The sequence below is a fragment of the Condylura cristata genome, unplaced genomic scaffold (assembly GCF_000260355.1).
Source record: "Condylura cristata isolate star-nosed mole 26May11 unplaced genomic scaffold, ConCri1.0 scaffold00006, whole genome shotgun sequence".
Lineage (NCBI taxonomy): Eukaryota > Metazoa > Chordata > Mammalia > Eulipotyphla > Talpidae > Condylura > Condylura cristata.
In genome coordinates, this window is record NW_004567107.1 from 19523144 (window position 1) to 19545361 (window position 22218).

A 22218-nucleotide genomic window follows, 5' to 3' on the forward strand; every position below is an offset into this window, starting at 1 on the left:
AAAAGGGTGAAGAGGACTTCCTCATCTGGTCCACAAGCTGCATAGCTGTGCCGAAAAGTTTGGTTCTTTAGTTAAATAATAAAAAAAAAAGTTAACTTCTTTGTTATTTCCATGTTTAAAATAAAAACATTCCTATTCACAAAAAAACTAAATCTCCCTTGCCCCCAAATGAAAACAAAAACAACACACACACAAAAAACAATTTATATGAAAAACTGAATTGTGCTGTGTTTGTAACACTCAAATTGATAGAAAATAAACATGTGGCAAACAAAAACTCCACAGTCACCTTAAAATTAGCTCACATGAATCTACCAAATTCTAAATTATAGTTGAACACTAATAAACAGCTTACCTGGAATAAAGGATGACAATTCACAAACAGTTAGCTAATAATTAAAGTCTGTTTCTTTTTTTTGTTTTGTTTTTTACTAAAATAATTAAAAAAATCACAGTATTTTAAGAAATAAAACCCTCGTGGGGATTTTAAGCACAATTTGTGTTCCTTTCTTTAAAACTCTTTTTTTTTTTCTCCATTCACCATCTTGCCCAGCAGTTCTCTCTACATTTTAACCACGACGACGACAGGTAGTACTGACAATGCAGAGAATTCCCTTGGTTAAGTTTGAGGTACTAGGAAACAGGTGACTGTTTTATGCAAAGCAGTTTTTTTTTTGTTTTCCGTTTTGTTTTTTCCCAAAGCGGCTGCAGTTAGGTCTTGAAAAAGCTTAAGGTATTAAAACTAGAAAAACGCACCGAAAGTTGTGCGTCAAAAAGTTGTTCCCCTAAGAGAAGTCTTCTCCTGCACGGAGCGTCTGTTTTGCATCAGTCCAAGACCACCACAGAGCGCACCGGCGCACAGGAAGGGCTTCCATATTCTGCCACCAGTGAAACTTCATGATGCAGATCCGGAAGAAAAGGTGTAGTGATGGAAAAGAGCCACATATTCCAACCATTTAAATAACTTTAATTTACATACTCACTCACACAGGTACCAGTGCTTTGAAAATAGATTGTTCAGTCCTAAAAAGCAGCTTTTTTCTGTCTTCTCTTTTCTGACCCCCCCTTCTCAGCCCAAGCTGGCCCTCCCACTTTTTCATCACGGTTCAAGTAAGGTTTGATTCAGAATTTCACCAAACGCTTATTCGTTTTTGGCCTCTGCATTCTCCAGGAGAGCTTTGTCAGCAGCCACTACACAGATGGCTACTGTTTCATTCTTTAGGGAAAAGTCTATCCCAATTGCCTCGTCATCTTCTTTTTCCTCAATAGAGGGCATCTTAATACTGTCCTCCACGCTCTCTTTCAGGTGGATTTCCTCTCTGTTCACCTGGTTGGTGTCATTCAATGCCCTGGCAAAACATTTATGGTAGACAAGGATGAGTAGACATATTTTTCTACTGAAACACAAAAGACATTTGTATTTTCTTCTCTGACTCTAGGGTCTTCGGGGTTAAACAAATCATGATGGATCTTGGCCACAGGTTATGTTTCAGCCATGTGTTCTTGGTACCCCTGAATCTTATTCCAACCTACACATGTATTCATCATTCCACTGTGTTTTGATGACACCACTTTGTTTCCAGGTTATGATAATGGCTTTATGTCCTCTCTTCTACCAGATCATATGTGTGATTAACAAGATTTGTCTTATGTGCAAAGTCAGCAGGGGAAGCTGGGAGGCTGGAGGCTGGCTATTCTTATGACTCAAAGAGCAGCTCAGGTGTTAAAGAGCAAATGGCCAGGTCTAGAAACAAAAGTGGTGAAACAAACACAAAACAAATACCTGAAGATGGAATCCATGGGCAGCTCATAGTCTCTGGAGTTTAGACACTTCAGGGAAAGGACCAACTCCTACTCTCTCCCAAGTACTCTCTCCAGGGGATGGCTGCATGTTCAAGGATCTTGTGAGTAGTTTACAGATGTGCCCCCACCTACCTGGGAGGCAGGCAGAAGCTGGCTCAGCCAAGGGCAGAGCTCTAAAGCAGGTTTGTGTGTGGGGTCAGGGGTGGGGTTGGGGGGTGTGCTCAAAGCCACTCAGGAAATGAGTTATCAGAGGCAGGAACTTCTGATTTTCTGAACCAATCCACACGCTGGAGAGAATGCCAGGCTAATGAAAGCTGAAGGGATACCATGCAAGGACTTGAGCAGGACCTGTCACTCACCAAATGGGCTCCTCGTGTAACTTAAATCTGAGTGCTATCATAAAATTTAACAGAACAGGAGACACCCAGCTCCTTACAACTGCCTCTCCTCCCAGAAATGGGAGATACAGGCCCTGTGTATAATCAGGGAAACCAAGACAAGAACCTGGTCTCCCTGCTGCCTCATACTTCGGGTGAAGGCGCCACTTACATGCCGTGTCTCAGCACATGCCTTTCCCACTCAGAGCCCTGGGAAAAAGCCCGTCCACAAAATTCACATGGAAAACGCTTCTCAGTGTTCATCGGAGCCCCATGGTCTGAATATCGCATCAGATCTACAGGGAAAAAAGCAGACAAGCCACATGAGTGCTGAGGGAGTCAGAAAAGAAGTCTACAGTCATTAGGAAACCCCCTCACCCACCTTCACGCAAAGCCATTGGTGAAGGCAGCTTCTACACCCTTCCATTTGTTTCTACTCCCCTACGCGTATTTTTTGAGTAGCGCTCAGAACTGGCCCTGGTCCCCATGTCCCATGCTTTCCCAATACTCCTCAACACCCAGCTGCATCCATTGCAAGGAGTCTGGGTTTTTCCTGCCAGAAGAACCCTGTCTGCCCACTGCAAAGGTGGTTCAGCACTTTTCTTCTCTACCTAATCCCTCCCTTCTGTGATTTTCCCTATCAGTGCCTCACAGTTTAGCACCTTTTCATTTTCTATTTGACACAGGTTTACCTTTGCTCGCTAAAAAGAATAGCCAGAAGACAGAAAGCACGACCAATTATGCCTAATATACCACAGGGTTTCGACTCATTCCCGGGAAGGGGGAGACTCCAGCTCCGGTCATCTGTCTCGGATATCATAATCAACACCTCCCAGGGTGACTGCCTGGTGCGCTGGGCGCGCTGAATGAGATCCATGAGCACCTAGTGTCTTAGCAGGGAGTGGGGGTGGGGTGGAGGGATGGGGGTGGGGGGGGGGGTGGTGCCAGGATGTGAAAGCCATCCTCAGATAGAGAGGAATCCTAGCCAGACTGATAGCTACCCTTCAGTCAGTGATGTTCCCATGATGTAGGGACATGCGACTTTTGTGGACACGTCCATTCTATAAAGCAAATACTGACTGTCGTTTTGTGTCATCTGCGGTTCTGGGCACATGCTAGGTGTCTGCTAAATATGGATTGGCTAGCTAATTGTTTACAGGGCACTCCTCCTGGCAAACTCCACGATGAGGGTTTATACGGCCTTTGTGTTATCCTGAGTCCCCAGCCCATATGTCTTTCATTATACCAGGAGGACCAAATCTTCCTGTGGGTAATAAACAGCAGGACCTACACGGTTCTGCAGCCACGGTGCAAAGTGAGGGCCGCGCACAGGGAGATGTTTGTCATCCCTACGAATCTCAGCACTGTTTGCCTGTACGTACGAGATGTTACAGGAAGATGCCTCCTGTTTGAAATACTCCACCTAATAAAAGCCTCAGGATGACGTTAACAGGATAGGTGTCTCTGTGCTGCCTTAATCTTCAGCACAAAAAGCTAAGTGAATGGGACCAGTTTTAACAAAAGATGAAACATTTTCTCACAAATTAAGAAGATCACCACACAAGCCATTAAAAATAATTGCACAGACTATCTTCCTTGATTCTTTTCATTGGAAATGAGACAGCACCATCTGCTCTGCGCATTAATTCCTTAGCAGGGATTATCTTGGGCAAGAAATCAACAGAATGCCTTCCTGACTCCTCCCAGCTGCATAATGAGAGGGGGTGGGGAGGCTTCAATTTGGCTTCATTTTGATTTCTTCATGCCTGGTTTCTCCTCTTTCAAATTCCCTCTGAGCTTCCTAGGCAGGACCAGCAGTGGCATGGGTCAGACCTCTCTCCAGCTTTCTGTGTTGGGAAGGGATGTTGTGTTGGGGATGGGGTGGCGGTGAAGCCAGGAGCCCCAGGAATGAGGGAGCGTGCCTGATGGGAATCTGTTTCACCAAGGAGGGCATGCTCCTGGCACATTCGCTCCTTTACCCTTAGGAAACATGAAACCAGTCATCTATTCTTTCCAATGGCTCACGCTGTTTCATCCTCAAAGGAGGAGGCCAATCATTACCTGTCACACATCAAATAGCTCCCCATCAGCCGGAGAGCTGTGCTAAAGCCACCTCCTGCTCCCTACTCCTAAGAAGACAGACCGTCTGGCAAAAACACCCGGAGGCTATTGTGTGCCGTTTCTTCTTGTTGGCAAGAATATACCTAGATGGTGGAAAATTGATTCTTGGTCTATTCAAAGGAGATGAGACAAAGGAGGCTGTTATTTCAAGGATTGAGAGGGGGACGGGAAGATTTAGGCTTCTAATTCCTATTCATATTACTAGAAGAGACTCATGTAAACCCCCACCCTGTGAGGGAGGAACAAATGCTTCTCCACTCCAAGACTTTTTCCTTCCCCTGGGGTTCAGGCTCATGAATGTGGATTCTGTACTTCCCAGTGAGAGGAGCTCGGCCACTGGGATGTCCTGTCTGGTCTGACTGAGCTGGTCTGATGCCCTGGGGCTGCTTGACATGAGTGGCAGGCAGGAAAACCTGCCCGGTGGCCCACGATATCTGACAGCGGCTGTTTTTCTTCTAAATTTCTCTGCTTCTGTTTTGAATAAGTCACAGGAAAAGGGAGGACGAAAGAGGTCCTTCTTTGCCTCTGCCATGCTCTTAGTTTCTAAAACCAAGAGTGCTCTGCTTTCATGATTAAAGCGTCCTTCTAGCTATGAGGAATATTGCCAAAGAGGAAAAGCAGAGCAGAGAGCACCAGGCAGTAAAAGGAGGCCAAAGACCCTCTGTCAAGAGCATCCTCTTACAGAGAACTCTGGCAACAGTCGTTAAAGGACCCTATCTGTGAAACATGAAGAAAGAGAAAAAAGTGAAAATTTAAAACCATGCTCGTCAGGTCCAGGATGGGCTAGCACAACTCCTTTTACTAGAAGCTGTGACTTCTCAAGAGCAGTCAACCCACCAGGTGTGATGGTTCCCGTGCCCACTGGCTTGTCTGAGTGTGAGCACAGGGGTTTGCCGAAGCGCGGGTATACCTTCCCTGTGGCCCTGCTGTCTTCTTGGTCAGGGGTCCAGCGGGTACACTGGACCCTCACTATGTAACCTGTGTTCTCCTGCTGTGGCATCAAGGCGGGGGTGACAGTGGGGACAAGAACTGGAAGAAAACGCCACTACATGAGCTTTCTTAGGCTCTCTGACTTAGGAAACACAAGGATATTCTGCAAAAGTGGCTCATGGTAGAATTCATTGAAGGACAATCCATTGCCCAAAGGAAATGGCAAATAGTAGAAAAGAGATCTTGCCTTTGGAAGCAGAAGACTTCAGTGTTTTGTTTTACTTTGAATGAATGAACTAAATTTGCTGGGTTTTTATTTCCCTGATTATAAGATGATGATAACCCCACCTATATTGCAGGGTTATTATAGGTAGTTACTATATTCCAGCAACTGGGCTAATGCCCTGTGTATTATTTCACTTAAGTTTTACAGCAACCCTAGGAGGTAGGTGATTTATTATTATTGTCGTTGTTATTATTATTACTTTACGCGTGATGACTATGCAAGGGGATAGAATAATTTACCCAAGGTCATAAAGACACTAAGTAGCAGAACTGGGATTCAAATCCAGGCAGGACAATTGCAGAGCCGTCTACTTTAAATATGATTAAAGAAAAAATGCTCATATGAAAACCACCGACACTGGGCCCGGCACATAATGATGCTTCACAATGGGAGGTAATAGCATTCTTCTCTTCACTGGGATGAAATCTGTAAGTTTATTTCTCATGTTTATGCCATCCATGTGTTTTTGATAATTTGCAGTAACTAAGGTAACATATCCTAACTTAAACTCCTTTATATGCACAATACTGGGATTTCCACAATACTCTAGAAACCCAACTCGGCATCATGGAAATGCATATCTTCGATGAAATAAAAGGAGAAAATGTCTCTTTCTCTGGTGTTTCTAGAGTTGGTAAAAGTTTACTAAGATGGCCCCTGACATGTTTCTTCAGTCAGTCTGTTCTGCTACTTAACTAAGAAGGATCATTCCTTCTGTTCCTCTACAGCAACCTTCTGCCACCCGTCTGCCTCACCACGGACATACTGGATACCATCTGGGGTGCAGAGGGCAGGGATGAGACTAACCTCTGTCATCAGCCTTGCTGCTCATTTCTTCTTCCTTGTCCTCATCATCACTGCTGGAACTCTCCATCTTCTCCTTCATCTGTTCCAGTTGATCCAAGTTCACCCGTCCAACCAGCTCAAAGTTACGGCTTACCTGAAAAAGGCCCCAAAGAAGGATGCAATGATGGACCAGAGGGGGCTTTTCCTGGGGGAGAGCCCATTTTCCTAGAAGGTGTTTTTTTAGTGCCAATGAATTGATTTCTTCATGTTGATTCTTTTGGGGGGGGAGTGGGGGAATCCATCCTTTGCTCCCACGTTCTACCATCTGCAGTGGGAGTGTCAACACTGGACTTTTCTTACCAAGAAAGGTGAGGTCTGCCAGCAGGACATCAAAAGAATCATGACACCTGGGGTATAGAGTAGGTCTCCAGTAAACATTTTATGAGTTGAACTCAAAGGTGTAGCTTTTGTTAACTACCTAGTTTCCAACCCTTGCGGAGGTGGAGAGGTTCTGTGAATGTTCTAAAACCATCAGTAAGAGTCACAACCTTTCCCACCAAGATTCTATCAACCGGAGGGCTGCGGGAAGTCCATTCTGAAACTCAGTGTAAACGGAGGCGATGTTATTACTGCTTGTGGTGCCACTGTTTATGAAGCTGACCACAGCCTATTTATCAAAGCTGGGATCACCCGAGAAAAAAATGAGATGACGAACCCTTAAATAAACCTCTTAAAAAAGTGTTAACTAGGGCTGATTTTTATTTATATAGTATGTGGTTAGAACAATGTAGGAATCCAAAATTTCTTAAACATTTCATCCAAGGGAAAGAAAAATCCACACTAAGAAATCCTTGCAATGATACTGCTTGGGGAACTCCTGTCAATAGCAGCATAAACTTGACCTTCTTCATTAATCGATTTTCAGAACCTCCTCAGGTGCATGCACAGAATTATCAGGACTGACAGGTGAGCTCAGCCAACAAGACTCAGGCCAATAAACTGACTGAGTCCTGTGTGTGAGCTGCTGTTCTCTCCCTGCCAGGGACCAGGGGAGGAACCCGCCAGGACGAATGAGACCTGGCTCTGGCCCCCAGAGGCTCATAGTTTGGTTGAGGAGGGAAGATAGACATCATTAATTAAATTCCAAGGCAAGAGATGGAGCGTAATGAGGGCACAAGAGAGGAAAGGCAGAATTTACAAAACAATCCACAAATATTCTCTGGTACCAGACTGGAACAAAGATTTGCTGAGCACCACCAATTCCATATGCCGGGCAGATGGGTGCATCACTGTCAATTGACAGACACCGAGAGAGGCTTGGAGTCTCAGGGCCCACAGACAGTCCTGTGACAAGGCTGAGATTCACCCCAACAAGTCATGCAGGAAGGAGGCAGCACTTAGGAGGAGGATACAAACTCAGGATAAAAGCTCTTTTCAGGGCCTCTCTGTGGTGCCACGGGTTAAAGTACAGTGCTATGAAGGTCTCCTCAGCCACTACAGCACAGGTTCAGTCCCCAGCCAAGGAGGTGACCCACATGGTGTGGCAGACCTCTCCTGTCCCTCCTGCTGCTCCCCTCAGCAGTGTACTTCATCCATCTGCCTGTTCTGCTCCCCACTCTGTCTCTGGTGAATCCTCTCCTCACCCCTGCACCTCTGGCCTGGACCCCAGTTCTGTATACATAAATAAATAAATCTTTAAAAAAAAAACACCTCTTTTCAAACAAGAGAAATCAGACAGTGACCAAACTGTAGTAAAACCCCTGAGATCAGCCAACTTTGAAAACAATTGGACATTGAGAATGGAAAAGATGCTTTGAGCCACCTTAATTCTTGCTCATTAAAAAGACCAGTTTTTGCTTAACTCATTACAACGAATTTTAAAATGAATAGACGGAGAGAAGGAGGAGTTTAGAATCTTTATTATTTCTCCCTCCTTCTAGGAGATTACAGCAACAATCTCCAAGGGACTTTAGTAGTGGCACCTTCCACAACTAGAGATCTAACTAGATCTATAACTAGAGAGCTAGCTACATGTCCCATTCCCACACACCAAGATGAATTTTTATTGACTTTAATGACATAAAAGAAAAAAGCAAAGGAGCATGAATTTTGCAATCAGGCGGAGCTGATTTCAAGCTCAGGGTATGATGCCTTAACCACCAGACTCTGAGTGGTATTATGTGTCATTGCCATCAATATTCACCATAAAGGGGAGGGGGGTCAGCTAGTACCTTAAACTATAGTCCCCTAAATGTTTCCTTCCCCTTTCTGGGAAAATGGCCTTTCTCCATCTTGGCTTTTGGAAAAGCTCATACTAAGCATTGTAAATGCATATTTATGAGGTTATGTTTAGCCACAAATTCTACATTTTAACCAAATAGCATTTATGACAAATATTTAAATGCAAGCTTTCTGGGTTGCCAGTTTTTTCAGGAAAAGGAGGCAAAGTTCCAACTTGCCTAATTTTGAGATCTGTGTGACGAACCATATTTTTTAAGGACCAATTGTTGATCAACAGCCTTTCCTGACCACCTTCTTGTCAGCTAGTGAGCTGTAGGTGTAGGTGGGTAGTTTCCAGGACACAAAAATAATAAAACCATGACCAAATAAAAAGACCAAGACCAAAAAAGAATCTTCAGACATCTTTCTAAATCCAGTTGTTAGTAGTATGTGTTCATCCATCCATTCATTCACTCATTGGGACTTCCAAACGCCTGTTACACACCAGGCCCCTAGTCGCTGCTTGCCAACAAATCCCTGCTGATGGGATATTTTTTCTACCCTTCTCAGGTTTGTTGAGGCCTGCCATTTGTCCAGCACCCTATCATCATCATCATCATCATCATCATCATCATCATCATCATCCCTTCACTAGAAAACTGTTAACATTGTGACTTTGCACAATTTTAAAATAGTAAATGATATTTTCACCATGTGATACTCATCAGGGGCTCGCCCAGGATGTATTTGTCCTGAAGGTTTCAAAAAAACTCTACTACGCAATTAAAAGATTTAAAAGTAAAATTTTTGCTGTGTAATTAAAAGAGTTTAAAATAAAACTCCCGATAGTCTTGGGTTCTTTCTGTATTTTAAACCGCCAAATCAGTGGTCCAATCACAATCTTAATACAAAAGAAAGCCCCTTGGCTGCATTTTTGAGCTATCAGCTCTTACCTGGATTAGTGCAACTCCCGCCCTCCCTCTTTGCTGTTTTCCCAGTATCCATTCTTGCCCCTTCTTGTGCAGTGTGGTCTGGGCAGTTTTTGTGTGGTCTGGGCAGTTTTTGTGTTTTTTTATTTTTTCCAATTTCAACCTGTTCGTGTCAGTCTCTGCTTGCCTTGGGGATAAAAATCCCCACGGTTGGCTATCAGCTTATCCTGGCCCACTTTCTCCAGACTAACTCCCCTTTGCTCCCACCCCTGAACTTGCAGAGACTCCTGGGATACACCATACACTTGATTCCAAGCTTCCTCTGCTTACACCATTTGCTCTAACTGAAATCCTCTCAAGCTTGCCTCCTCCATCTCCCAGCCTGACTTTTGAATTTCTCCCAGTTCGATCTTGTTGCTTCAAGTTTCCTCAGCAACCTCTCTCCCCTTTTATGGCTCACACCACTCAGCAATGAATTTTCTATGGCCACTTCTCCCCCCAAGAGCTGCAAACTCATGAGGGCAGGTGCTCCCTCATGGGTAAATAGCCATGGTCAGTATGTATCCAGATTAGAGAGGGCCTGTTCTTACCTCCAAGCCTTGGGGAAATTCCATTTTAATTTAACATACTTCTCTTTCCTATAAACACTCCCAAAAATTGGAAAACAGAACTTCCTTGAAGCCCAGCTACATACCCGTGATAACTGTTAACAAATATGGCACTTCTACATTCCTGCTCTCTATAAAAATTATTTATATTCTGATAATCATATTCAAATTTACAAGGTGAATATCCTACTGTTTTTTACACCTGGCATGATATGTGTATTTATATTCTCCATATAAATACTATTTTAATCACTATATATTTTATCAAGTAGATTTATTGGAGTTTGCTCAACCCTTCCCATCTGAGTTTCTCTTTTGCTTATTTCTGGCCTTTCACCATTAAACATGTAATACTAAACCTTACTAAATATAAACCTTTCTTTCATTTTTGGTTTTAATTCTATGGGTTAATTTCCAGGTGTGAAATCATAGGGCCCAAATCAAAGGATATGGCTTTTAATGAATCTACAATATATTTCTAGGTTGGTTTCTAGGACGGTCACTGCAAGTCATTATAAGCCAACAACCATATCTCTCTTGTTTGCCATTTCTTAGCCATTCAACAAAATGGTTTAGAACTGTCCCTAGATTGAAAACTCCACAGTTGAGGCTTATCCTAAAGGGAAGCAAATATTCTATGATTTACAAATTTAACCAAGTTACGCACGCATAGTCATGTAAACCTAGGGTGGCGAGTCCAAATTCAGTCTTAGAGGAAAGACAGCTATAAACTTGCTGTTCGTGGAACAATTAAGTTGGACCCTCTTGTCTACCGATGCCTTAGCAGGCATTTAGTGGGGTGATCAGGAGAGGGAAAATGCTACTTAATTCTTCAGCGTTCCATACCAATGAGGGCTCCCCCTCCCAACTTTTAACATTTCTATCATGTAATAGGGACACCTAATCAAATGTTCACATCATCGTCCATGTTAAAATGACGGAGTGAACTTTTTATTTCTAGAAAAAGTGACACCAAACAACATGGAAAAATTGCCTGTTCCATCAGAAGGTCTGTTTCAGTCACACACTGAGAATGTCTGTGAAGATTTTAAAGGACTTACATCACAGGCTGGCAAATTTTCTGTACGGGGCTAGAGAAGCAAATATTTTAGGCTTCCTGGACCTGGAATCTGTGTCGTTATCTCAATGGCTGCTCTAGTTTGCAAGCAGCCACAGAGATAGTAAATGCACGAGCAAGGCTAGATTCCAATTAAAATGTATAAAACTGTATTTATGAAATTTGAATTTCATATGTCACGAAATATTATCCTTTGCTTTTTTCATCCTTTTAAAAATGTCAAAACCATTTTTAGTTGGTGGGCCAGATGAAAACAGGCACTGTACTGGATTTGGCCCAGGGGCCAGAGATTGCCAACCCCTGACTTCAAATCAGGTGGTTTATCCAGCAGATCTCTGCCAGTAGAATGGGAAAGAAGGAGAGAAATCAGTAGGAGGAAGGCTCAGGAAAGCACCGGCAACGATTTATTAAAGGAAGATGGTCAAAGGTGCAGGCAAAAATCTTGATTTCTCAGAGAAGGGTACTTCCATCAGAGTTCTGTAAAAGCTTCACGAAAGGCTATTCAGTCAAGTGTATGAGGTTCTCTGGAAGATGAGCCGTGAAGCCATATTGCTCTGCACAAAGCTGCCCTCCTATTCTATAGACACTTTTATCAAGCACTTAACATGCTGGGTTGTGAGTCTTTGTTTAAGCTTGTCTTAAACTCTTCTCTTCTTCTTTAAATATATATATTTTTATTTACCTATGCATACAGGACAGGGGTGCAGGCCAGATGTGCAGGGGTGGTGAGAGAATTCACCAGAGACAGAGTGGGGAGCAAACAGGCAGATCGACAAAGTACACTGCTGAGGTAGGGCAAGACGGAAGAGGGCTGCTGTGCCATGTGGGTCACGTCTGAGGCTGGGGATCAAACCCGCATTGATGCATCTGTGGCCAGCTTGCAGTGCTGCGCCCTAACCTGTTGAGCCACCAGGAAGGGCCAGCAACCATTTCTAAAGTAGCTTTATAAGCCCAACACAGAGTATAAGGTCAGCCATGTAGTTTGACACACGATAAATGTTATCTGCTGGGCCTTCCGTGGTGGCGCACAGGGTGAGAGCACAGCACAAAGAAGCTAAAGCCACTTCCTCATGAGTTCGATCCCCGCCTGCCCTGGGGGAGATCCACATGGCGCGGCAGACCTCTCCTGACCCGCCCGCTGCTCCCCTCAGCAGTGTACTTCGTCGATCTGCCTGTTCTGCTCTCCGCTCTGTCTCTGGTGAATCCTCTCACCCTCTGCATCTCTGGTCTGTACCCCAGTTCTGTACGAATAAATAAATAAATCTTTAAAAAAAATGGTATCTGCTTTTACCAGCAGCATAAAGACCCATGGGAGATCATAAAGTATAAAGAACTTCATGATGCTGCCATAGGTTTGCATCCCATGATATGAATTTGCTTGCTAACGAAAGAATAAATCTAGAAATTTTCTACAAGTTTTTTTTTCCAGTTCTTACTAAATATTCATTATGTGCTAATAATTAATCCTGTTGTTTTCTGCAACTATCAGTCAGCCCTTACAGCCGTTCTGTAAGATGTATACGGTCATCTATATCTGTAGAGGAGGAAGTCAGAACTTAGATAAGACAACGGGGCTGGAACGCACATCATTTTAGATGGCACAACTTCTGTTTTTCCCATAAAAAAAAATCACTTGTAGAAATGCAAAATTGTTTACAAAATATGTAAAATTCACCCTTGGTAGACTGGCTGAACATAAGAAGAGGAGGAAAAATGCACTGTGACAACATGTTCTGCTGCAGCATTTAGTGGGATACAACAATGGAATCTTTCGAGAATTGTTCCTCAAAATAAAAACCTTTCTAAGAACAGTAGGAATAAAGGGGGGGGGGGTCAAGTAACCAGAAGGGCATGGGACAGTCAAGGAGAACATTTCTTGCCTTTAAAAATCACTGACTCCTCAGAATCAGAAAACACGCTTCCTCCAGGCCTCACTTAGCAAGAGCCTAGACAAAATTGGTGCAATTTTGAGAAACGCCACGTACCTCCAGTCACCGGTACCCAAGAAAACCAAGTAAAAGGCATCGCTAAGAACCCAAAGAGGGCCCTCCCTGGTGGCACAATGGGATAAAAGCACAGCACTATCAAACTATCTGATGCCACTACAGCACGAGTTCAATCCCCGGCCAGGGAGGTGACCCACACGGCACAGCAGCCCTCTCCTGTCTCCCTGCTGCTCCCCTCAGCAGTGTAGTTCATCAGTCAGCCTGTTCTGCTCCCCACTCTCTCTGGTGAATCTGATCATCCCCTGCACCTCTGGCCTATACCCAGTTCTGTATGCATAAATACATCTTTAAAAAAATAATAAAAATAAAGAAACCCAAAGAACTTTGCTGCTGCCTGACTGAGCTGTTGCCAAGCTCCTGGACTGGAAATCCAGAGGCCAAGATGCTGCTGCGCCACCAGATTTTGCTTTTTGAACTAACCGGCTCCTAGAACTTTCCTACTTGTAAAGTGACTTCAATTTGTGGACTGAAGCAACAATCTGCACTGTATGTGGGCACCACAGTAGATTCTGGTTTTATTTTAAGGACGGTGCATCCAGTGGCGAGACTGGTTTAGTGCCCGGTGTGCCTGAGTAGAGACGAAGGGAAGTCCAGAGGAAGGCTGGAAGCAGGAACGGTCCATGCTTGTTAGCTGGGAGTCAGAGGATACTTTCAAAGGTTGCAGGCAAAGAACACCTTCAGTTGTCTACCTGTGTGATACTGCCTGAGGTTCTGCCAGGCATGTGCCTCTGATAAACAGTTTCATCTCTTCTCAGCTACTTATAATTCCTGCCTCTGGCCAAAAAACATAAAAGAAATGAGTCGGAGGCTGACAAACCAGGAAGCAAAATTAACACGAAGAAAAGCAGAGATGAAATGACCTGGGTTTGGTAGAGGAACCTTTACTTTGCCAACATCCTGGGAGCAACGAAGCTAAAATGCTAGCACTTAGCTCAGTAATTCAATTCAATTAAGAAAAAAAAAAAAAAGTGGCCAAAATATTTGTGTGCTTGTGTGTGTGTGAGAGAGAGAGATTTGGAATGGGGGTAAATTTCTCTTTTTTTGTTTTACTTGTTCTCCTCTCCTTTGCTGGAAACAAATGTTTTCATGTGACTTTACTGCCCCTGTCAATTCCACCAGTGTAAAGTGCTTAGCAATCTGAATGAAATAACTAAAATGTGGGTGATTCCTGCTGAACTTACTTTTCTGCAATTTCTCCCAAATTGGCAAAAGTAAGTGACATGAGTTCCTTAGAGTTCAGTTGCCCGAGGCTCCATTTGTATAAAAAAATTAAAAACATTTCAAAGTAAATTCAATTAGTGAATGTGTATTGCCTTGAATAGACTATCCTTCTAAATTTAATATACCAAACATGACAATTTTACGAGCAAACCAAGTTACAGATTATATATTTTTGTGTTTCCTTAAGCTAGCAGAGACTTCAGGACCATAAAGAACTTTAACAAGGTATTGCATATACTTAAATTTTGTTCAAAAAGAAAGTATGTGTTTTTAAATGCCAGGCATGTGTTTGGTTTTTCCCCCCATAACTTGAAGATTTCTAGAAATGTTAAGTCTTCATCTTTCACCACTGCTAATAAACAGCACAAAATGAAATGTATGATTTCATTTTATACATGTATGTATGTGAGAGTGAGAGGAGAGAGGGGAGGAGGAGAGGAGAAAGAAGAGAAGTAGCAAGAAATGGAAGGTGGGAGAGAGAAAATTAAGAGAATAAGAGTCTACCTTATGAGACCGAGGGAACTGGAAGAGAAAAATAATTCAAATAGCCTGCAGTTTACTTTAGATTCTCAGTGAGTACAAGTGATTCCTGGCACAAAGATAAAATTCTAGGGAAACATGATACTCAGTGTCATCTAAAAAACTGGGGGTACAGATGGCAGTCTGTTTTTTATTTTATCTTGGCTTTTGATGCTATACAAGATCTGTGCACCCGAGAATTTTGTTCTCAAATGGAATAGTGTATTTGACTTCAAGGACCCTTTCTGCTGTCACCAGCATTTTGTCCAGTGACACAGTATGACATCTCTGGGGACATTCCTGAGGTTTACAAATTTGCAGGAAGAATCCTGGGGTCCAGTTTTGAATGTCCATCTCAGTTTAATATAACCCAAGGACTAAAAACACATTCTAGTAGTGTCTTATAGCTCCTTCTCCGGATTCTTTTCACCTACAAATTTACCTAGAGCTATTTGTAGAAGAATGTAATGATTAATGCCCACAACATAGTTTTACTAGGGGAAAAAAAAAATTGTAAACACTAGCTTAAAACCAACTCTGAAGGCTATTCCACATCTTAATTCTGGCAGTTTGTAGGTTAATGTAAATCATGAACATTTTGTGGCCCTGTTCCCAGGCTCAACTATCTTGAGGGCAGAGAAAGTAACATTTATTGAGGACCAACTGTATGTCAGGTGCTGGAAAACTTTGATCTTTTGGGTAATGAAGTATAGTTTTCATAGCTATTTCAAGTCAATAGTTCAATGACTTTTTACACATTTGTGCATGTGTGCAACCCTCACCACCATCTCGTTGGAACAGTTCTTCTATCACTCCAGAGTTCCCGCATACTGTCTACACTCCATGCCTGAACCTCCAGCCCCAACCAACCTCTGATCTGCTTTGTCTTTATTATTTTGCCTTTTCCGGAGATCTCACAGAAGGAATCATACACTAAATGTCTGCTGTGTGCGGCTTCTGTCCACTTAGAGTGAGGTTTCTGAGATGGATCCCTGCTGCTGCACCGATCAGTAGCTTATTTCCTTTCACTGATGAGTAGGATTCCACTCGGTTCCATTTTGGTTAGCCACTCACACTATGTGGGAGAAAGCTGCCGGAGGGGTGGTCAGTGTCTGTTAATTCTCAAAGAAATCACCAAAATATTCCAAAGTGGACATGCCATTTTGCATTCCAAACACACGGCATGAGACTTCCAGTTTCTCCCCATTTTGACGAACACTTTGGTACTATCTTTTTTTTTTAATAGAGTAGTTTATTTTTACATGATTTTGTGCCCTTTCCCATCTCAATTGTAATGCTATTGTTTTTTAAATTTGAGCCACTATATTGGGTAGTTGTGCTACGTTATTGTGGCTTTAATTTGCATGTCTTTCCTGAGCATTACTTAGCGTCTTTTCAGCTATCATTTGCAATCTGTACATCTTTGTAAAGTGTCTATTCTAATTTTTTTGTTGTTGTTTTCCATCTTCTTACTGAATTGTAAAAGTTCTTTATATATTTTAGTTAAAACTTTTCATTTAGATAATAACTGTTAATATTTGCATCCAATCGGTTGCTTGTCTTTTCACTTTCTAATAGTGTCTTCTAAGAGCAAAGAGTTAATTTTGATGACATCTAATTTAATGATTTCTTTTTTCCTTTTCAGGCCCATCTCTAAGAAAATGTTACCTTACCCAAGAAAAGCTTTATTACTTTTCTAGAAGTTTTATAGGTTTAGCTCATTCATTTGTATTTATGATGTACTTTTATTTAATTTTTTGTGTTGGGGATGAGGTAAGGGTCAGGATCATCATTATGCATACAGGAATCTAATTGCTCCAGCATCATTTGTTTAAGAAAAATCCTTTCCTAATTACGTTGGCTCCTGGGATGAAAATCAACTGACTACATCAATGAGGATTTATTTCTGGACTTGGTCTTCTGTGCCACAGAGGCACACATCTATCCTCAGGCCAACACCAAACTCTTGATTATTCAGCTTTATAGTAAGTTCTGAAATCAGGACACATAAGTCCTCCAACTTTGTTCTTTTACTACTGTTTAGGTTAATCTAGGTTCTTTGTGTTTTCATATAAAGTTAGTATAAGCTTGTCAATTTCTACCAAAGAAAAAAGCCTACTGAGATTATGTTGAATCTGTAGGTCAATTTGAGAAGAGTTACTAATACTAGAGCTATTATTATACACAATAGCTATATATATTACATTATATATGCACTATACACTATATATATATATAACACATTATTTCTCTCAACAGTATTTTACAGTTTTTAATTTCACAGTTTTTTTTACAATTTTACAATTTAAGGTCTCACAGTTCTTATATTAAAGTTCTTATCTTATAGATGGAACTGATCTGATTACATTTTCAGGTTGTACATAACTATAGACAGAAATGTAGCTGATTTCTGTATATTGATTCAGATTGCTAAACTAAGATTCTAGTAGTTTCTCTAGATTGCTTAGGATTTTCTAACTACAAAGGTCCCATTTTCTGCAACTATAGTTTCATTTCTTCCTTTCCAATTTTTATGCTTTTAATTTCTTATTCTTGTCTTACTGTCTCTAGCCTTTGTATCTAAATCAGCAAACTTCTCTTTAGCACGTTATACATTGACATGAATGCTGAGATCAGACTTTTGTAAAACCTTCACCCTGATGAATGACCCTTTTAAACTAATGCATAATTATCACTGCTTATCAAAAATTCAGTCTTAGCAGCACTGCTATCTTTGTTTATAAAATAGTGTTCAGATGATGATTTCAAAAATTCAAACAGCATTTTGAACTCATTATTTAGAAAAGAAGGAACAGAAAATGGGAGGGGGTACTGTTATCAGTAATAAGCACAATTCTCATAAACTTAACAATTGAGACAAAGAAGAAAACCATTTGTCATGGGAAAGTGGCAATTCTTTGGCCTCAATTAGGTGCTCACTGGACTTAATAAGCTGGTCAACCATGGGGAAGAGTAAACTGAAAGAGCACAGCCCAGGATAGTGACAATCTAACACCAAAGGTTCTATAAAAAAAAATAGGTTTCAGCAGTGGTTTTCTATTTTAGGATTTTAAGAACCGAACAGCTTTCTGGTAGGTGTAACTGTTACACTTGAGGACAGTTCTATTCACCAGTAGGATGAGGAATGAACACAGTGGATGTCAATGTGGGGAACACCAGGAGTCCACTTAAAAATTTCTGAAAAGGTGTTAACGATTTTCATTTACAAATCAGAAAGCAGACACAGAAATTTAAGTAACTCACTGAAGGTGTACCACAAATGGTGGAGACAAGATTTAAACCAAGGCCCGTTTGGCTCTGAAAGCTTGAAACTGGGCCCCTGTTTCCCTGAGTGACCCATTTCCCTGATCAATATCCTCGAAGCCCCAGCTTTCCGCTCTGCTCCGGAAGCCTCTGGTTCCACATCTGGTATGGCTTTTACTCTTCCTGGATCTCGCCAGCAACTCACAAGCTACTATGCAGTAACTGGGGAAGAATTATCTCGGTGGCTAGCTGGGTCCCCAAATATCAGCCTGAAGGCTTGAACACAATAATCAAAAGATCTGAGGTAGTTATGTAAATAAGATACACGTGCATAAATGTAGAAAACTTGGTCTGAAATGGATGAGTGATTTCTTTTGAGTTTGGGGGCAGAAATACCCAGGAAGTTTGAATAAGAGAGGTTATTATAGTTTTTATGTGAGGTAATTCAGGCTTCTCTTCTCTGTTTTCATTTCTGGGCAGCCACATTAGAAAAATGTATTCCAGAGCAGAAAAGTTACCATAAAACTTTCACGCTGTGGGGCACCTCCTCTCTCAATACCCCACAGAAAAATTCTAAACTTTGGGTGTAAGTAATTCAGTGCAAAAATCTTTATAACATGGGTTGATATGGTCAGAATAAAGAGTTGTATTTCTGCTGATGAGAATATGGAAACAAGGAAAAAGGGAACAATATCGAAAGTGCTTCTCATTGTGCTTTAAGTAAACACTAGATGTTTTGGATCTGTTGGTTAATTAGAAAATATTTCAATAGGCTCTTTTCATAAAACAAATACTAATCATACCCATCCCGCCCCCCATTGCTGCACTATGAACAATACACAAAGCCAGAAATGATTGTCTCAGTTTCTAATGTGCCAAATAAGCCATAGGGGAAGTGAGGAAGTCCTCCAGGAAGACTTCACCCTCATCAGTCATCCTTTGGATAAGACTTTCCCCCCACAAATTCCTTATTTTATGTCCTCTATGAATCTGTTCTTTATCAATCCCTCTTCCTAAGTCAAACATATACTTAAAGCCCTTAAAGTGCTAGACACTCACAGTGATGCCTTGGAAAACCTTTGTCATCAGAAGTATATTGGAACTACCTATGCTATCGAGAGACACCAGTCAGCTGACAGGATCTGGTTGTTGGCAACTGTGGGTCCTCGGCCTGTTGCTGATTATTGTAAATAAAGTTTTATTGGCACACGGCCATACACACTCATTATGTATTGTCTATAGCTGTTTTCTTGCCACAGTGGTGGGCCCCAGCAGTAACCACTGAGACCATCTGGCTCACGAAGTTGAAAATATTTATTATCTAGCCCGTTAGAGAAAATGTTTGCTAAGCTTTGTGATAATACATTTAAAATATGGAAATAAAGCCCTGTCAGGATGTTAAGTTACAGAAACAAGAAGAGTCGATATACTATTTGTGCAGTGCACCATTAAAATTATGGGACGGCACACTTCAACGGGGACAACTACTCTTGTGGAAACAAAGTGAATGAAAAGATGGAAAACTACAGAGGAAAATTTGAGGAGGCTAAAAATGTTAAGTAGTTGGATTTGGGATGGTAGAGTTATGGGTGATTTTTCTGTCCCTTCCCCCCACCAATCTGTTGCGATTTTCTAAAATGAGCTTATATTGCTTTTATAATAGAAAAAACCTGTACCTCACATTATTATGAACATTATTTTAGTTGATGCCAGTCTTGTACACAGTGGATGTGACTACCACCTGTCTCCCAGACTGGCCCTTCCCGCCCCTCCTTCCAGAAGCAGGTGGTTCCAGGCAAGTACCTTATGCTCGTCCCGAAGGTGACTGTCCAGTTCCTCGGTGTGCTTGGTCTCGTAGTAGCAAAGCTGGCATTTGTAAGGTTTCAGTTCATTGTGCTTTTCTATGTGTTGCTGGAGGCTCTCGTCACTGGAGCAGGTGAAGGTACACTTATCACAGCGGAAAACTACTCCCTGCAAGTATTTGGAGAGTTTGGAACGGCACACTTCTATGGGGACAACTCGCTCTTCTGTGGAAACAAAGTGAATGAAAAGATGGGAAATTTTACTGATGGCAAAGAGATGTTTTAACTTTGGAATAGTAGAAGGAACTCGCCCACTGGATTTTCCTGCTTCCCATGGATCACGGGTACTTCCACTCCCCTATTGACACATTTCTCCCACACTAGGAGATGCTTTGAAAACCAGAAGTTCTTGGTGTTAATGAATGCCTGAAGTAACTGGTGGGGGCAGGATGAAAGGTGTCCTTAATTTCTGAATGCAGGTGACTAAGGTTCTCAAAGAAAGGAAGTGGAGCCATTTGCACCAATTCTAATGATGACTGACAGAACTTTATACTGTTCAGAGGACTTACTAGACGACTTCGGAGCAGGAAATTGGCAGTCCTCAAGCACCTATGTGCTGGCATCAAGCACCTTCCCAGCAAGTATTAGACCGGAATTGTTATCACGTTTATAAATTAGCAAAGACAGGGACTTTCCCAAGATCATACATATTATAATGGGCTCAGCTAAGTTCTGCACCCCTTTCTCCCTATTGCAGATTCACTGTTTCCAATTCCATGCCTGTTTCATCTTCCAGGATGGTCTCAGGAGAATGTTTTCCTTCTCCTGAAACCAAGGGAATCTCCCATCTAGTATCAAATCCGAACACAAAGAAACCTATTCACTTTCATTCAATAAAACTCTGTCTCCAACTATGAAGCTTCCCAAGTGAAATGGCTACGGGCAACATTCAGGGGGACATGGGGGTGGTGTGGGAGAAATGGAGGATTTGTGCCTTTGCAGACAATCTGTAATCTGATTGTCACAAGAGCAAAAAAAAAAAAAAAAAAAAAGAGAGAGAGAGAGGATTTGGGTGCTTTTCCTGTTAACATACCAAATGCTGGAGGGCTGGAAATGCATGTGCTTGTTTATTTTGCACTCTCTCACCCTTGTGTTTAACTGCTCAAATTAAATTTCACACCAGTCTGCCCAGAGAATCGGCGCACGCGCCAGATATCCATAACTTGGAGAAAATTAAAATCTGTGCTATTTATGCAAGGATCAAATATAGCGTGTGTTTTCATGCTGTGTCTGGATTTCAGAAGACTCAAAGTTTACAAATGGACGCACACAACATATACTTATATTATTTTAAAACAGCAATGAATTATTAAGTCAAGAGAGCATGATTTATGCGCCCAGTCACCGAGTGGCAACGTTTCCAGAGCATTAGTATCTCGTGTGTGGATGTGACCCACTCAGCGAGAGTCCTCCCTTTGTTGTTGACCTGTTTTGGGGCTCTGGGAGTTCTCCCCATTCACTGTCATGCCTTCATCTCAACCACCACGCTTTCACTGCAGGGTAGTCACTGCCTGGGGAGTCCTTGAATGCAGCGATTAATTGGCCAGCAAAAAGCTGGGCAGAGGAAGCGTGGAAGGTGGTGTTTGCAACATACTTCCCGAAGCTCTAATACATATGTTATTTTCCCTATACAAAGAGTCAGTTACTTATTTAGAAATATAAATATTTTTAACCAAAGTATAGCAGACAGCTATGAAACACATGATCATAATGTAATCCACACATATTCTTAGAATAGCAAGTGTTTAGCAATCTCCTAGCCATTCAGTTCCATGGTTTGGTGTAAAAGGAAGGGAAAAATGCTTTGGAGTAAACTGGTGAGCTTTCAAGATGGCCAGTTGGTGTTCTGTTGCATTCTAGCCCCAGTTTGACAGCAGTAGCACCACTGACATTTGGAGGCTGGTAACTCTTTGTTGTTGAAGACTGTCCTGTGCATGCACCCTTGATTCTATCCACGCTCTGGGGAGCAGCCCTTCTTCCTCCCCAGATTGACAACAAAAACACCTCCAGGCAAATGCACCTCGAAGAGGCAAGGTCACTCAGAAACACTACTCTAGGCAAAGGGTCAAGCATTGCCTCCAGCAGCTCTGGGTACAATGTAGGGCCAGCAGCAAGCTGTTGCCCATGGCATTGGTACAGCCTGAATCCTGGAGACCCATCCCAACACACACCAAGGGCACACCTCGACATCAGGAGATGCTGGGAAGT

At 42.1% G+C, this 22218-nt stretch overlaps 1 protein-coding gene across 1 annotated transcript in view; it reads right to left on the reverse strand.

The window, feature by feature from the left end:
* Positions 1-665: 665 nt before the first annotated feature.
* Positions 666-22218, reverse strand: part of ZNF462 (zinc finger protein 462) — a 127466-nt gene continuing 105913 nt past the window's right edge. Inside the window, exons 10-13 of the mRNA XM_004677455.1 lie at positions 19952-20175; positions 6325-6457; positions 2353-2476; positions 666-1349 (exon numbers count right to left, since the gene is read on the reverse strand). Coding sequence (XP_004677512.1) covers positions 1142-1349; positions 2353-2476; positions 6325-6457; positions 19952-20175 — 689 coding nt within the window. The 3' untranslated portion in view covers positions 666-1141. The remainder of the gene's footprint in view (positions 1350-2352; positions 2477-6324; positions 6458-19951; positions 20176-22218) is intronic.